Source organism: Aristolochia californica, unplaced genomic scaffold, assembly GCF_029961685.1.
Source record: "Aristolochia californica isolate CCGP_79_NKW_82.1479 unplaced genomic scaffold, dmAriCali1.0.hap1 SCAF_7, whole genome shotgun sequence".
In the NCBI taxonomy this organism is placed as follows: domain Eukaryota; kingdom Viridiplantae; phylum Streptophyta; class Magnoliopsida; order Piperales; family Aristolochiaceae; genus Aristolochia; species Aristolochia californica.
The window spans coordinates 3,787,935-3,806,014 of record NW_027182268.1 but is presented as its reverse complement, the minus strand read 5'-3'; the positions used below and the strand labels follow the sequence as shown (position 1 = coordinate 3,806,014).

General features: G+C 37.9%; 1 protein-coding gene across 1 annotated transcript in view; it reads left to right on the top strand.

Moving 5' to 3' along the window:
- The window catches only part of LOC137936734 (uncharacterized), a 30,975-nt gene that overhangs the window by 6,125 nt on the left and 6,770 nt on the right, over positions 1 to 18,080 (top strand). Inside the window, exons 6-13 of the mRNA XM_068781593.1 lie at positions 2,827 to 2,914; positions 11,900 to 12,089; positions 13,412 to 13,538; positions 13,690 to 13,770; positions 14,228 to 14,329; positions 14,490 to 14,585; positions 14,665 to 14,739; positions 15,494 to 15,613. Coding sequence (XP_068637694.1) covers positions 2,827 to 2,914; positions 11,900 to 12,089; positions 13,412 to 13,538; positions 13,690 to 13,770; positions 14,228 to 14,329; positions 14,490 to 14,585; positions 14,665 to 14,739; positions 15,494 to 15,613 — 879 coding nt within the window. The remainder of the gene's footprint in view (positions 1 to 2,826; positions 2,915 to 11,899; positions 12,090 to 13,411; positions 13,539 to 13,689; positions 13,771 to 14,227; positions 14,330 to 14,489; positions 14,586 to 14,664; positions 14,740 to 15,493; positions 15,614 to 18,080) is intronic.

The following is an 18,080-nucleotide window of genomic DNA, read 5'->3' as shown; positions in this document are numbered from 1 at the left end:
ATCCCAAGCAATATGACCAAAAGTTTTACAACTAAAGCACTGAACAACACGCATGTCTCTTCCCTTATTCCTCCCCTATGATGTATAAGCCACAGTAATAGGGGCACTAACAATAGCCCGATGTTCCATGCCAGCCTGAGTTACTATACGCTGCTCCTCACGAAGAAGTTCACTGAAACAAGCATCTAGAGATGGTACATGATGACGATTCATTAGATTAGACCATGCAATTTCAAAATCGGAACGGAGCTTCATCAAGAATTGATCTCTCTTGTTGGTTTCATACACTGCTTGAATAGCAGAGAGAGCTGCAACGGGAACATTAGAATAAACAATGTTTGCATAGTCAACCCAAAGGTTTTGAAAACCACAAAAAATATTCCTCAATGGAGAGACTTCTTTGTGTGAAATTAGCCATCTCATACTCCAATTGAAAATGCCGAGCCGTGTTGTCTTGATGGTAAACCTTGGCGAGGTAACTCCACATGTCAGCCGCATTTCTATAAGGCCTCAGATTGAGAACAAAGTGAGGCTCAACGGAGCCAAGGATCCAGGTCATGACCCTAACATCCTTCACTGCCCACTTGGACAAAGCCTCGCCTCTCGAGGTGCGGGATCACTCCCATCTATATGACCCCATAACTCTTTTCCCATAACGAATAAAATGTTACTAACCATTGCGCCAAAAGACTGGTCTTTTGGCGCAATAGTTAGTAACATGGTATCAGAGCAGGTTGGTCTCAAGTTCGAATCCCGCTCCCCCCGTTTGTTTCGTCCCCGCATAGGTGGGACTTTGTCTTTGGCCGTCCCCGTATAGGTGGGATTGTGCATTTGCATTTGTACACGGGTGTTCCCCGTGCGGGGGAGTGTTTGTCTTTAATATGCATGTTGTGCCTTCGCTAACAGACCGGTCTTTTGGCGCAATAGTTAGTAACATAAACGAAACTGAAATTCCCAGGCAGTGTAATTTGTACACGTGAAACGGATAGGAAACGAGTCTAACCTATCAGATGAAATGATAAAATCCAGATGACCCCTCTCTGGACAGAAACCCACAAATTGCAGAACAGAAACACCCTGTTGTATTTCCTTTCGTTGCTCTCTTTACGTACACGCACTTGGCTGGTGTTCTGTATCTACAGACACAGAGCTCAAAAATATCGAGCAACATCAAATGAACATCACGCGGAACCCCCTATCACTACCAACTGCAACTCTCCTACACTGTGCAATCTATGCCGAATTAAAAGGTCATAATTTCGATGAATGCTCCCACCAAGAGAATTCTCAATAGGTAAAACTGCTCGGTCAACAAGCCATCTTTCAACAGCATTGAAAGCAGTATCAAATTGTTCACACGGAACTGGCTCACAGCCCGGGTATGCTTTCTCTACAGCAGCTTCACTGTATGCACCGGGAAGGCCCTGCTAAGCAACGCACAACCGAGATCCTTCACTAACTGAATCGGACAAAGCAGCAAGAGATAGAGGCTCTGTACTGCTGGGTGTTCCCATTGAACACCAAAAACGAAAATCTGAAAACACGTGCCCTAAACCCTCTTTGGATGTTCCCGTCGAACACCAAAAAATGAAGCCAATGACCTTGTCGAACATAATTTTCATAAAAGGTGAAGGGTTGCCTCCTAGCAGCTGATTGATTTGATTTTCTTCTCATGGGTGTCCAGGATATCTTTGGATGAGGGAAACGGGTATGAGTGAGATGGATATTCATATATAAAGAACTGATCAAGCTCATGGACTCTAAATGACACTAGTATCAGGGATAAGTTTATTAGAAGCCAAATTTCTTTAATTTCTTCAATTCTGAAATTGCATTTGACTGTCCTAGGCCTTTGTGCCCCATTTATAGTCCTTTCTCCTGCTCTTAAAAAAATTCTCATTTATCGTAAAAACACAAAGTTACATTTGTGAGATTAATTGATTATTTTGGCTTGAACTCTCTTCTTTTAGTGATAACATTCAGTTTTTAATTAATAGCTACTATCAGAATTAATTTTACAGTTCTTTTAGTTTTACATCACGAGTTAGGAGATATAGATATTGTGAAAAGAAAACTAGGAATTGGTGCTCGGCCTTAGAGGTTAGAATTTAAAGGTTTCCGATTTAGCCTCATCTATGACTATGGAGAAAAAAATGTTCATAATATTTTGAATTTAGCATGCATAAGGTTGCATAAGTGGGAAACGAATGGCTAGGGATGCAAATGAGTTTCTCATCTTTTTGGTTTTGCACCAAAGGCTGGCACTAAACCCTGTTATTTTCACACTTATCATGTTTATACTTACTACCCTTATACAAGAGAAAGCCATTTTTTTGTATTTTCTTTGCTGATGATATATATTCATTGAAGAATCTAAAGATGGCCTAAGCAGGAAACTTAGTTTTTGGTCTTTGTTATTCGTTTTAGCTAGCTTCTCTTATTAGCTTGTTCCTCACTTGTAATTTTTACTCCCTTTTTTCTTTAAATGCAATTCTCGCCATTCTAAAAAAACCAGGAGAATATGCATTTTTTACAGACTTGAGGGCCAGTCCATACCCCAAAGAGACTTTATTTTACCTCGGCTTGATCTTTCAAAAGAAATGACATGGAAGTGTTGATGAAAGTTTTAAGGAAGATTCCTCTAATCATGGAGTTTGCAAATGATCGACAAGAATGGAGAGTACGATATATGTAGTTGACTCCAATATAGTTGGGATAAGGCTCCATGGTCATGACTGTGGTTCAGTTATCTTCCTGTCTTGTAAGAAGAGAATTACATGTTTCCATATTTCTATATTAACCCATTTAAATGGTGACTGGTTGCAGTTTGTTGAAACCGATTTGGCGTCAAAGGTGAACCAGGAGTTCATTAAAAGTACTGGTGGGTACATACCTATTGAGATGGTTGTAAAAGGTATCTTCACTTCCAGAGATTAGCTTTCTGAGTTTTTGACAAAATGAATACCTTAAGTTGTGCTGTCGTCTCTGGCTATGCTAGTTTCATGTGTGATTGATCTATTCTTCTCATGTGCATGTTTTGTGTGAGAAAATCAGCTCAAGGCATTTTGGTCATTTTACATGATCAGTTATTTTATATTATTGCACTATCGTACTCAGCATGTTTGATTTAGTCTTATGTACAAATTTTTATATTCATAGGAAGAGTAGAATGAGAGTTCTAAGGGAATAAGTGATGTTATATAAAGAGGAGCATTTTTATAAACTGCACAACAAAACCTAATAAACAGCATTGGGTGTTGTGCGTGACCCCCAAAACTCATTCAAGAGCTTCTCTCAACTCTATCTCTTCTCCTTCTCCCTGTCTCCTCTCTCCTCTCTCTCTCTCTCTCCACCTTCAAGTTTCACATATTCTACGTGGTATCAGAGTATTGTTGCTGGAAGTGCTTCTTAGCCAGTAAACCTCTTCTTTTGATCAGGATGACCTTGGTGACTAGTTGGTAAAAAATTGATTTTTCTCCCTTTCTCCTGCCTTAGGGTTATTGGTTCTATCATCTTTTGAAGGATTATCCATGTTTTTTTTTAAATGGATTATCCATGTTTTAACTGCCCTAAAAAGGATCATTTTTATTGATCTTGGGATGTGCATCACCTACCCCAGACCAGTGTCATCAACTTTGATGCTGATGTCAGCCTTAATTGAGGTCTATTTTTTAAAGATTTTTTTATCTGAAACAATATTGTATTAATATGGATATTTTACTTGTGCACATCTCATTCCTGCCCTAAGCCTAACTTTTTTATGAAGTGGGGCCCACATAATTGGAATTCGTGGATGTGTTTGGTTATTGAAATTGAATAATTTAGTGATTCTACACTTATTCAATGGCTAATTTTGGTGAAGTTTATGTACCATCTAGAGAGATGGCTGGATCTGATGGTAAAATTGTTGTTTTTATGACCTCTGAGAAGTTGACAGGACCAAACTATCTTAATTGGGCCAAATCAGTGAGAATGTTTTTGAAGGGAAGAAGGAGGACAAAGTACAAGATGACCCTCCAATTCCAACAATTGATGATTGGGAAGTAGAAGACAACCAAGTTATGACTTGGATTGTCAACAATATTGATTCAACCTTAAGAAATTAGGTGATGCACTGTAAAACCGCAAAAGCTATGTGGGTTTCTTTAGAGTACTTGTATGCTCAAGAGAGCAATTTATCCCGAGTTTATGAACTATATACTGATTTCTTTGGTCTCAAAAGAGGTAACAAGACAGTTACACAATACTATAGTGATTTTTTGGGACTTTGACAAGAAATTAATGTATTTCATCCATTCACTATGGATGAGCAGGAATTGAGGAAACAACAGAATCAGTTACTGGTGGTGAAGTTTCTTGATGGTCTAGGTGCTGAGTTTGACAGTATTAAGGCACAGATTCCAACCTCAGAAGACGTGCCCTCGTTACCCATTGCATTTAATAGAATTGTAAGGGAAAGATCACTGATGCTACTGAACAACACGCATGTCTCGGCCCTTATTCCTCCCCGGGGTTGCATAAGCCACAGTGACAGGGGCACTAACGTTAGCCCGATGTTCGATGCAAGCCTGAGTTGCTAGACGCTGCTCCTCACAGAGAAGTTCACTGAAACAAGCAGCTAGAGATGGTACAGGATGACGATTCATCAGATTAGACCGTGCAATTTCAAAAATCAGAACGGAGCTTCATCAAGAATTGATCTCTCTGGCTGATTTCATGCACTGCTTGAATAGCAGAGAGAGCTGTAACGGGAACAGTAGAATGAACAATGTCGGCATAGTCAGCCCAAAGGTTTTGAAAACCAGAAAAATATTCCTCGATGGAGAGACTTCCTTGTGTGAAATTAGCCATCTCATACTCCAATTGAAAACGCCGAGCTGTGTTGTCTTGATGGTAAACTTGGGCCAAGTAACTCCACATGTCAGCTGCATTTCTATAAGGCCGCAAATTGAGAACAAAGTGAGGCTCAACGGAGCCAAGGATCCAGGTCATGACCCTAGCATCCTTGACTGTCCACTTGGACAAAGCCTCGGCCTCCTAAGGTGCGGGATCAGTCCCATCTATATGACCCCATAACTCCTTTCCCATAACAAATAAACGAAACTGAAATTCCCAGGCACTGTAATTTTTACCCGTGAAATGGATAGGGAACGAGTCTACCTTATCAAATGACATGATAAGCCTACTGCTGCAATGACAAGAAGTGGTGAGGGAACTCCACACCAGAGATAGCTCCAGAAGGAGAGATTAGAACTTGAGATGCCCCTGCGACCTTGGGCACAAACTATTAGAGGTGTTGCAAGACCCAGCAAGGAAAGGTTTCCAACAACTGTGCGCACCCACGCCAATATGAGCCACGCCTGCGTGGTTGCAACGGTAGAAAGAGCTGCTGCAGATGCTGTGACACGGGTACCGAGCAGAAGAATCGTCGCGGAGTGGACCGTTGCTCCCGTCGCACACCAAAAACGAACAATCCAAAACCAAAATGAAGATGTTCTTGTCGAACACCAAAAAACGAAATACCTGAGAGAGGAGTTGCCGAAATCCGCTAAATCCGAGAGAGGAACCTCCGAAATCCGAAATAAAACCCACCCTCCGAAATCCACTACAAATCGAGAACCGAGAAAGAGGGAAAGAGAACTCACCTCGGAGAGCACAACGCCGAACCGATTTCTCCAATACCAAACCGAGACCGCCGAAAAAGCTCGAAAAAAAAATCAGGGTGCGAAACGAAGCTCTGGTACCATGACAAAAGGATTTTCCCAAAGATTGATTTCGATGTTTACTATTTCCTCCCGATACATAGATATACATAGGTTAAGTTATAATCTACAAGAAATTACAATAGTGCCCTCCCTTATTATAATTCATAAATACAAATCAACTTGATAACATTTGATGTATTCAAAAAATTTTACAATGAAATAAAGAATCAATTGTTGGCCTCCGTTAATAATTTTCATACTGAAGATGGTCTTAAATTTATGAATCATAAGTTTGATATTTATTGTCGAAGTAAAGGGTTCATTCATTAGACTTCGTGTGCGTTTTACTCCACAACAAAATGGAGTAGCGGAGCATAAGAATAATTATTTACTAGAAGTGGCTTGCACTTATGATGTAGCAAATGAAGGTTCCTGAACAGTATTGGGGTGACACGATGCTTATGGCATGTTTCTTGATCAATAGGTAAAGTTCTTATTCAGTTTGTGTTGTCTTTGGCTCCATTGTTTTCTCTCTCCTCGTGTCTTTGGATGTATTTGTTTTACTCACGTTTTTGGGATCATCTAAGGATAAGTTGTCTCCTCAAGCAATTAAAAGTATCTCCCTTGGGTATTCCCGTACACAAAAGGTATACAAATGTTGTTGTCCATCTACTAGAAAAACATTTATATCCGCTAATGTCCCCTTTTTTAAGGATACTTCCTTTTTTGAGTCTACTACTTCTATTAATGTACCATCTTCTTCCCCAGTTCCTGAGTCAGTTATTCCTCTGCCGGTTGATGATTGTTTTGGATCTACGCTAAATACCTTTGTTGAGAAACCATTGCAGGTCTATCAGCTTCGACAATTGCATCCCTCTCAACCTACGACCTTCTCTCTCATGCAGGGCATGACTCATCTTCATCTACGGATCCTGAGGTAAGTGATTTACACCTTCCCATTGTTTTAGGGAAAAGTGTTCGGAAAGTTACTCGTCATCCATTGTCTCATTTTGTGTCATGTGACCATTTCCTGACAACTACAGGAAGTTTACATTGTCCATTTTTGTTTGCACTATTCCTTCAGTGCCACGGATGCTGAGATGGTTGCATTATTAGAGCGAGGAACCTGACAGTTATGTGAGTTACCTTCAGGTGTTGCAATGGTTGGCTATAGATTGGTGTATATAGTCAAATACAAAGTTGATGGTTCAGTTGAGAGATATAAAACTCGTTTGGTGGCCAAAGGGTGCACACAAACTTATGGCGTAGATGTGTTTGAAACCTTTCCCTAGTTGCTCAGCTGTCCTTAATACGTATTCTGGTATCTATTGCTATTACTCAAGAGTGGTCTATATGTCTATGGGCTTCTCTAGAAGCCACTACAATCATTCGCTCTTTGTAATTAAAAAGCCTTCTGGGATCATAGTTTTGCTTGTATATGTAGATGATATTATATTGTTTGGCAGTGATACCTCTGAAATTGAAGAAGTTAAAAGCCTACTTGCTACTCACTTCCGAAAGACTTGGGGGTGTTGAACTATTTTTTTGGGAGTTGAAGTTGCAAGAAGCAAATGACTAGTGTTATCTCAAAGAAAGTATATAACCGATATGCTACATGAGTATGGATTATTGGGAGCTAAACCAGTAGATACGCCGATGGAAGTTGGACATAACCTGCATGATGACTAGAGTGCAGAATTGAATGATAAAATACTATTTATGAGACTAGTTGGGAAGCTTATATATGCTATAGTTTGTGCCCTGATATATCATTTGCAATGGGTGTAGTAAGTCAATTTATGGAACACCCATGGAAGGTCCACCTAGAAGTAGCGTAAAGAATTTTGAGATATCTCAAGGGAGCACAAGGAAAATTTCTCTTCTTGAGAAATAATGGTCACTTGAAAATTAAGGTTTTCTTTGATGTAGAGTGTATTGGGTCAAAGCTAGACATAAAATCAACTACAAGCTATTGTGTCCTTTTAGGTTGCAATTTAATCAACTAGAAGAGTAAGAAGCAGAATATGGTCGCTAGATCCAACGCATAAGCGAAATACAAAGCTATGACACATATTGTTAGCAAGCTCATGTGGGTGAGATCAATATCTAGGGAGTTGGGCTTTCATCAAAAGGAAGCCATGACTATGCTTTTTGATAACCATGCCGCTATATTAATTGCCAACAATCCAATTTTTCATGAAAGGATAAAACACAGAGAAGAGGATTGTCAATTTGTCAAAGATGTTGCGATGAAAAAAGAAGTGATCACCCTGTATGTGCGATCGGCAGATCAGCTTGGAAATGTTTTTACTAAGGCATTAGGGAAGCGTGAATTCATGATTTTCTGTGAAAAGTAGGCCTCATGGATATATATACTCTAGCTTGACATTTTATATTACTGCACCGTCTTACTCAACATGTTTGATTTAGTCTATGTACAAAATTTTAAATTCATAAGAAGAGTAAAATCGGAGATAAGGGAATAAGTGATTTTTATGTAAAGAGGGACATTTTTGTAATTTGTCCTACTAAACCTAATAAATAGAATTGGAGGTCCTGCACGACCTCGAAACCAGTTCATTCAAAGCTACTTCCATCTTCTCTCCCTCTCCTCTCTCTCTCCATCTTCAAGTTTCACATCTTTTACAGAAACCAAACAGACTAAAAATTCGACATGGACCCTTTACATCAAAGTGAACTAATTCAAATAATTTGGTGCCACGATTAGAACTATAGGAAAACTAGATCGTGGATGCTTTCCTAGTTGATAAGACTTGTGATCAAATGAAATATTTATTGGGAAAGAAGGGAAAGACTGATGCAACTTAACTGGTGATGGATGTCCCAAACACAAATGCCACAAGTAGGAAGAATTTGCAGTAGTGATTGCAACAACTCGAGAAACAAATACATCATCCAGTATATAGAGCCCTCCCTTTTCATGTCTTAAACCAATTGTCCTCTTTGTCTGCAAGTCCTGGAAAACACAGGAAATAGGATAAAATGTTACTAAACAATTTAATGATTTAGTAGTATGACTCACAAACAAGAGATTGACTGGAAACTTTGGAACAAATAGAACGGAATCTAAGGACATATGTGGGGTAGTGTGAACAATACACTCCCCTTGAATAGGAGAGGTGGATCCATCAGCTAAAGTAACTTGACAATATAAATGAGACGGATTAATGGACTGAAATTAGGAGGGCATACTTGACATGTGTGTAGAGGATCCTGAATCTTCAGGAGGGAGAATGTGACACATGCAATGCAATCAGACCTGTACTCGCCATTGTGGCACTTGATGAAGGATTAGTCTCAACAGTCAAAGAACTAGTAGATGATACAGTCAGCTAGCCCAGTCATTCTACTAATTGGTGAATTTCTTCATAAGAGCCAATATGTCAAGAGGCACCCTTGTCTGTGATTATAGAATTAGCCCAGCTAGGCTTACGAAATTTCTCCCAACATTTTTCAGAAGTATGGTTTAACCCACCCTAGTGAACACATTTCCTATCCTCCCCCCCCCCCCCCCCCCATCATTCTAACTACGACCACAGGTAGAGAAGGAGCGACCTCTACCTCAATTATTACCTCCAAGAAACTGACCATCAGGCTTACCAGTAGACGATTGGAGGTTAAGAGCAATTGCATCAGAGAGATTTCCACTTGAGTCATTTATATTCATTACTGCACCTTCAGCCCGAAGAACTATATTAAAAGCCTGCTCTAGGGCGGTGACATCTTTATTGGCTAACAACTGAGCTCGAATGGCATCATACTTAGAGCCCAAACCATCTTAAAACTAGGCTAGTTGAATTCGATTCTCTTTTTTATGAATGTCTTCAACATTCACAGTAAACTGATGGAATGTGCTGATTTTCTGTAGTATTCTCTCGTCTTAGTGAAGTAATATGTCGGTGATCTACTTCCACACTTCATGTTTGTTAAGAAATAGTCCCACATGGATTAGTGAGTACAAAGATCTTGAGTTTATTAGTTGGGAAAGAGGCTTCCTAAGTTGGATAATCATTTTGGGATGGGCCTTGGACCCAACTCCACATGGTATCAGAGCAGGTTCTCATATGTGGGCCTACACCTAAATTACCCACTTGTAGAGCCACAAAAGATGGCCTACACCTAAATTATCCACTTGTAGAGCCACAAAAGATGGCCTAAACCTATATTATCCACTTGTAGAGCCACAAAAAAAAAAAAAGCCTACACTTAAATTATCCCACTTGTAGAGCCACAAAAAAAAAAAAGCCTACACCTAAATTATCCCACTTGTATAGCCACAAAAGTGGGCCTATACCTAAATTATCCACTTGTTGAGTCACAAAAGAGGGCATGCACGTGAGGGGGAGTGTTAAGGAATAGTCCCACATGGATTAGTGAGTACAAAGATTTTGAGTTTATTAGTTGGGATAGAGGTTTCCTAAGTTGGCTAGTCATTTTGGGATAGGCCTTGGACCCAACTTTACAATGTTAAAAATATTTCACTTACAATTAATAGATTATTGACAAGTTATTTTCTTGAAATAAAATAAATGCTAAGGTACTCCACATTGCCTTAGCGGTATTACAACTCAAAATTTGGTCACTGAAGCATGACTCCATACTATTGGCCAACCAGGTCATCACTAAATTGTCTTTTGCCACCCACTCTTCAGTAATAGGTATCAAAGGATCATCTGTTATGTATTTTGCCATCCCTTTGGCCCTCAAATGCATCAAAACTAATCTTGACCTGTTCACATAATTGGATCCATTCAACTGGATCATTGTTATTTGAACAGGTTGAGAGAATTTCACATCTAAGCTCTCAGTGGTCCTCTGGCTAGCAACTTGTCTGTTGGATTCAGCCATTGAACACCACAAACTACCATAATTCAGTACAATAATGCGTCAATTAATCAATGGGAACACTTCTCCCCCAAAATTCTATGCCTATGCAGTTAAGTGGGCCCCACAACTGAGTCAATTAGGGCAATTCAGCATCCAATGTAGTCAATTTCCAAGGATTGGCACTCAAGATCAACAATTATGACCACAAATTGAAGAAAGAATGGTCCAGTTTCAAGAAATCAGGATGAAACAAGCATTAGGGATGATGACGCAAACAAAATTGAAGAATTTCTTTAAATTAGGATCATCAAAAGACTCTAAATCCCAATAATCATTCAATTAGAAGCAGGGGCTATTAACCAAGAGGTTATGACAGACAAAAAAAAGGAAATTTTTGAAATTTTTACTTTACTGGTCTAGAAATCTGGGACCTTCAAAGGAGTTGCTGGAGATGGAGAAAAGATCCATAAAATTGAAAGAAAACAGTCCAAGATGTGCGTTATTGCTCTAATACCAGGACAAATATAAGATTTGGGGAAGAAAATAGAAAAAAAGGGAGAAGAGCAGCCTTGCTGCCTTGGAGTACGTGATGGACAAAGCACGTCTCCTTTCTTTTAATCAGGGCTTTAAGTGAAACTTTATAAAAGAACAAAGGGGGCATCCACAAACTTATATATCTTCTAAATACACCTTTAAATCGAATAAAAATTGAACCATAGACATACTAAGACATTGTCTATCTAATAGACATAATATGAGAGAAAAATATAATATAGGAAATGACTAAAATACCCCTGAACTTGTATTTTAACAAATATAAAAATATGAATTCTTTTTTATCTCCTTAGAAATGAAAAAAGGATGCCGATGTGATTCAGACATGCTATATTACCAAATATTATTTAAAAAAAATATTACCACAGATAATTTCTGTGCACACAATGTTAGTTTTCCAAAATTCCTAGAGCATCAATTTATTGTACTGTTTGGAACCATTTATGAGATGATATTCATTTTGATGGTTGGGGTAAAGCCAAAATGTCTAAGTCATTTGATTAGTTCACAAATCCTCTTTTGACTCTGTGGCACATTGAGTTGACTAAATTACTGAGGTGTTTTGGGCATGATTCAAATAATTAACTTTTGGCTCAAACCTTGCTGTCTTCCATGACTGTAAGCTTTTTATATTGACCTTTTACTTTATGACCCCTTTTATGCTGAATTACTGTACACACCATATACCACATAAACTACTTTGTGCACTGACTAATGGCACTTATGGAATGACGAATAATCTCTGTTGTTCTTCATCCCAATTTATTCATGATAGTTGGCTTTATTTGCAGGTGCTTTTGAGCTAATAACAGATGAAAGCAAAACAGGAAAATGTTTGTGGATCACCAAACGTAGGGGTTTTGAGTACTGGCCAACACCTGAGGAAGAAAAAAAGTACCTAGCAAATCCTAGACAATCCAAAAGCAGATCCTCCTCCTATAACAGCTCTAGTTTGGTAATACCTCAGAATTTTGAAAAGATGTAAGGACCTCTTTCTTATCAGTTCTGTCTCTGAGTTTTATAATTCAAATCTTGGATGTATATTATGATATGTCACCATATAAACCTAGAAAAAATTAGAAACCATTATTGGAGTATTTCTGAAGGGAAGAACAATATATTCAAAATGTTAATGGGAGTCATTCTTCATACGGTTATGTGGGAAAAGTGGCTGGACTCAAGTCCAGGCAACATTGATTGCACCCGATTTTTTCTTTTTTTTTTAAAGTCACATTTTACAAGAATGCTATTTATTTTATAATATTTACTTTAATGCCATTTCCTCTATTTTATCATTAAAAATTAATAAAAATAAGAAAGAACTTAGGTGAACATGAATCATGTTTGTATGGGATGCGAAATGTAAAATATGAAAAACTTGAAGGTAGAGAGAGAATGAAAGGGAGAAGAGAGTTTGAGAGGAGCTCTTGAATGAGCTGCTTTGGGGGTCGTGCACTATTTATTGAGCTTAATTGCACAATTTTAAAAAATACCCCTCTTTACATAAAATCACTTATTCCCTTATATCTCCCATTATACACTTCCTATGAATGTAAAAATTTATACATAGACTAAATCAAACATGCAAAATAAGAAAGTGCAACAATATAAAATAACCAAACATTTAAAATGACCGAAATGCCTTTGAGCTGATTTTCTCACAAGAAGTAAATATAGAATAAAAATAAATAAGATTTGCATCATTTGGTTTTAATTTGATTGTTAAACTAAAAGTTGGGTGCACCTAGTTTAGATGGATTTAGGTCAATACTCCTTTTTTCCTATGATTTTTTGTTAGAGAAAAGGCTTCCTAACTATAGATAGCAATTTTGGAATGGACCTGGATCCATCTTTAACATGGTAGAAAAGGCTGTTTGTTCTATTAAGACTAGTTTGTGCCCCATTTATGTTGTACACATCTCAGACTTGTTGTCAATTTGTTTAGGTTTGGACATGAGAGAGAATGTAAGTGGGAATAATCCCATATCGGTTACTATTAGGAAAAACTCTATGGTTATTAGTTTTGGAATAGGCTTCCTAATTTTGGCTAACAATTTTGGGATGGACTCAGACCCAACTTTAACAGAAAACAAAACTCCATTTATTGAGTTTTATAAATCCTTTAATGTTTCTTTCAATATGTGATTTTTTTTGGTTAGTTTTGTGACTGACTGAACTTTAACAGAAAAGAAAACTGCATTTATTGAGTTTTATAAACCCTTTAATGTTTCTTTCCATTTGTGGTTTTTTTTTTTTTTTTTTTGGTTGGTTTGGTAACCCATAATATGCTATCTGTTTTTTAGAGTTGTTCATACCCTCTCTCACAATTTTCGGAGAGCTACAAAAATTGTACGGACACATCTAAGTCTCCCCGTTCAATCTCAACATGTGCTTGTAAAAATCCTGCATGCTGGTGTAAATGCTAGTGATGTAAGTTCTTGATTCTGAGAGAATTGATTATCTAGTTAAACAATAAAACATTGTGTTTGAATCTTTTCTTGTCTGGAAAAATTATACTAGCAATGTAATGATACTTGTATCAAACTTCTACCGCAACTAACCTGGCAGATGTAACTGACAGGTGAATTTTACATCTGGACGTTATTTCAAGAGTTCGGACAAGGAGCAGCTTTCTCATCTTCCTTTTGATGCTGGATTTGAAGTGAGTAAACTGTAAGGCCGTGACTAGATAAGAAGGATCTGCTTTAGTAACGACTTCTTTATCCATGATATGTGATGTTTTACAATGTACACAGGTCTCTTTTTCTTTAATTTATGTAGTAGATGGTTTGCTCAATATTTATAGAATTTAAGCATGTATATAGGATCTAGACCATCCCGTTGTGCTGAAAAAAACTCCTTTTTGGAGTGATTTGTGTAAAAAAATTGAGGCATACCACATTCTATCGTCGTTGGGGTGACTTTACCTGAGCCATTAAGAAAAGAAAAACTAAAAAGGAATAGTGGGTTAAAGCTTTGATGAATGAGTCTTACGGCTTCAGAGGGGCATAGAAATTAGCTTCTTGGCACAAGACATAAATGCTATAAAAACCAGGACACTGTTGTGCTCCCAAAATTGGACTAACTATTCAACCATTATCTCATAATATATGTTTCAGGCTGTGGGCTTGATTGCTGCTATTGGTGATTCAGTGGAAGGCTTGAAAGTGGGCATGGCTATTGCAACCATGAGTTTTGGTGGCTATGCAGAGTTCATGCTGGTAAGTAGTTTCTTTGTAAATCTCTATATGCTTTAGTTGGTTTCATTTTGAACATTCAACTTAGATCAACAGTTTTTTTTTTTTTTTCGTTTCAACTACTGCTCTCATTACTTTGCACTCGGATCTTACAAACATTATTTTTGGGTATCTTCAAATTTAGGTTCCTGCAAAGCATATCCTTTTGGTACCAAGACCTGATCCAGAGGTGTTAGCCATGCTGACATCTGGGCTCACAGCATCTATTGCTTTTGAGAAGGTTTGATATTTCTAATTGCAAGTTATATATATTATCTTTATACATTAAAAAACATTTTAGTCACAAGTTGAACCTGTAGGCTGCACGTATGAAATCTGGGAAAGTGGTCCTTGTTACTGCTGCGGCTGGTGGCACAGGACAGTTTGCAGTCCAGGTATTTTATGAACTTGTAAATATGTAGTCAACAAGAGTGTTTTTAATGTTTCTGTTGTAGATCAACTTCCAAATAAATCTTTACAATTTTACAGGTTAACAGGATATCTATCTGAATCTTTTTCCTTTTTGTTCTTCCACGTCATTTAAAAATAAGTTTTACTATATATGCTGGTATATAAGTATCACCACCGAGAAAGAGAGCCTCACTCCTACTATGTGAGAATCATCTTCGTAAATTATTCTCCCCTCCTGCTCTGCTATTTATAGTTCAGTTGTTAAATCTCCTTCTCCGAGACTTTTTTCACAACTTCCATCCTTCTTATTTTGAGTCTTCCTCTATTTCCCAGCTGTCAATTGACCTGCTTTAATCCTCCTCACTAGTTCATAATTAAGCTTCCATAGACCATGCATTAACCATCTGAAATGACTTTCTTATTTTATCATTTGCTATTGTTCTACTTTGTTTATCTATTACTTTTCCTGGTTTTCCTGCGTATCCATCCCAACTTTGTCATCTTTGACATTCTCATTTTACATAGAAATTGTTTCTTCACTGTCCAACATTCTGCTCCATAGAACATGGTTGGTCTAACATCTGCATTGCAGTATTTTTTCTTCACCCTTCCTGACATTTTCTTGCTGCATAACGTTCAATATGTCACTGATTTTTCCATGTCTGCTCATGGCCAGCAAATTTTAGACATGTTTTCTGGTAAGATTTTGTTGCTAATATTGAGAAATTATAAATGCAGCTCGCAAAATTAGCTGGAAATAAGGTTGTTGCAACCTGTGGTGGTCAGAAAAAGGCTGCAATGCTCAAAGAGCTGGGAGTTGATCGTGTCATAGATTATAAAACTGAAGATGTGAAAACTGTATGTTTAGACTTTTCATTTCTTCATTTATTTTGCTTATGTATTATAATTCCTATGTAGTTTGATATTCTTTATTGTTTGATTGGAGGATCTTCTCTTGTCTGTCATTTCTAACTACCTAATCTAGTTTTAGAAACCATTTTGGATGTTTGCTGTTTGAGGTTTGAGTAAAATTTCAAAATGAGTTCTGTCGTTTAATAACTTCAACCTTAGATATACATAAAAGCAAAGGGAATCGACACCGGTTGCTCATTAGTAGGGGTGGGCGCGGGTGGGGTTTTCCGAAAACCGAATTCAATCCCGAATCCGACCATGAAACCCAAACCCGAAACGTCAAACCTGACCCCGACCTGAGCACCATCCCCACAACCCCAACCCCACCCTGTATCTATAAATCCGACTTAAACCCGACTCCATCCCCGCCCCGCTCCCATAAACCTAACTTAAACCCGACCCATCCTTGCCTCGTCCCTGTAAATTTGACTCATTTCCCTCCCCACCCTTGTCTCTTCCTTGCTGGTCGGGTTTGGGAAAACCCATCCCCAATCTGAAACCCAACAGGTTTTTTTCCTTCCCGCTCCAACCCATGGGGTGAAACCCAAAATCCGAACCCGAGGTTTTCGGGTTAGGTTCCCTGTGAAAACCTTACCCGATTCCCACCCTTACTCGTTAGCAACCAATAAGTATCCCATGTGTTTTTCCTGTAACCAATGAGAATTAACATACTTGTTTATGCAGTTGGAAAACAGTTTGAGAAAGGATATTGATGTAAACTTAGTTCAATTTGAAGAGAAAAGTGAGATGAAAGAATAAAGAGACAACTCCTTTTCAGATTTCCTAATAGGGTAATGATGCAACATGGTTCTTTAGATTCAAGGAGTGACCAATTGAATACTTCTTTTAGAATGTGGGTAACATAGATTTCAACAACAACTAAGAAAACTACAAATAGGATTCAAGTTTAATTGGTAAAACTTGAAGGATAGAAAGTATTTTTTTTGTAGCTATTAAAAAAATAGCAAATAGATAAAAACATAGAAATGATAAGGGTGAAGTTATGAGAATTTAGAAGTATGAGAGAAGAGAGCATGACGATGAGAGGAGGAGAAGTGCTGGAAGAGAGCGTGAGTTTGCTCTCCATGGATCAAAAAATCGACCCCCATCCCTCTTATTCACTTAAGTGTTTTAGAGAAACAATGACCACTTTGCCCCTCTTACATATAACTTCTTATATCTCCATAACTACACCTCCAAACAACATAAAACTTTGACCATAGACTCATCTGAACATACTAAACCTGATGACACTCAATTTAAAATGTACAAACTATGTAAAATGACCAAACTGCCTTTTACACTACATTTAATCCCCCCCCCCCCCCCCCCCCCCCCCCAAACTTAACTCTTTAAGCACCAATCTCGCCCACTTTAACTCACAGATAGTCAACTTCTATATGTTTGGTCCTCTTATGAAACATTGGGTTGACCACAATAATAATAACTGTTTGATTATCACAATACATGGTCATAGGTTCATCAACTTGCAATCTTAACTCTTTAAGTACCAATCTCACCCACTTTTAACTTACAGACAGTTTGAGTCATAGTTTTATACTCAGTTTTGTACTAGATTGGGCCACTATATTTTGTTTTTTACTTTTTTTAGCCCACAATTTCCCCTAAAAATGCACAATACCCAGTTGTAGACTTTCTAACAAGTTTGTATCCAGCATATTTAGCATATGAAAAAGCTTCTATTTTCAAATAATTGCTAGTTTTAAAGAACAACCTTTTCAGTGACACTTTTAAATACTTTAGTATTCTCTAAGCAGCCTCTAAATGCACCTTATGTGGATGTTCCATGAGATGGCTTACCACACTAATAGAAAAAGATGTCGCAGATCGAGTGATAGTAGCATTTCCTAACTAATCTTCGAAATATGGTTGTATACTTGTGCTCGTCACTCCTTTCATGTTGAAGGTCATTGTCAACTTCCATGGGTGTTTCTACAGGCTTTGCACCCAATAGACCATAATCTTGTACTATATTTGTAACATACTTCTTTTGTGTTACCACAATTCCTGTCTTGCTTCTAGCAACTTCTATTCCAAGGAAGTATTTTAAAGAACCCAGATCTTTGGTCTGAAAATGTTTTGCAAGGTGCTACTTTACATCTTCAATACCTTTAGTATCACTCCCCGGTAGATCAATATCATCAACATACACTAGAAGAAACTAAAATTCTAGATGGCTTTTTCATGACAAACAGAGAATGATCACAGTGGCTCAGAGAAAACCCAAAGGACATCACTACTTGGCTGAATTTTTCTAACCATGCCCTAGGACTTTGTTTAAGTCCATAAATTACCTCTTCAACTTGCACAACTTTCTAGTCTCCCCTGAGCAACATACCTAGGAGGTTGCTCCATGCATACCTCTTCTAAATCACTATATAAGAAAGCGTTC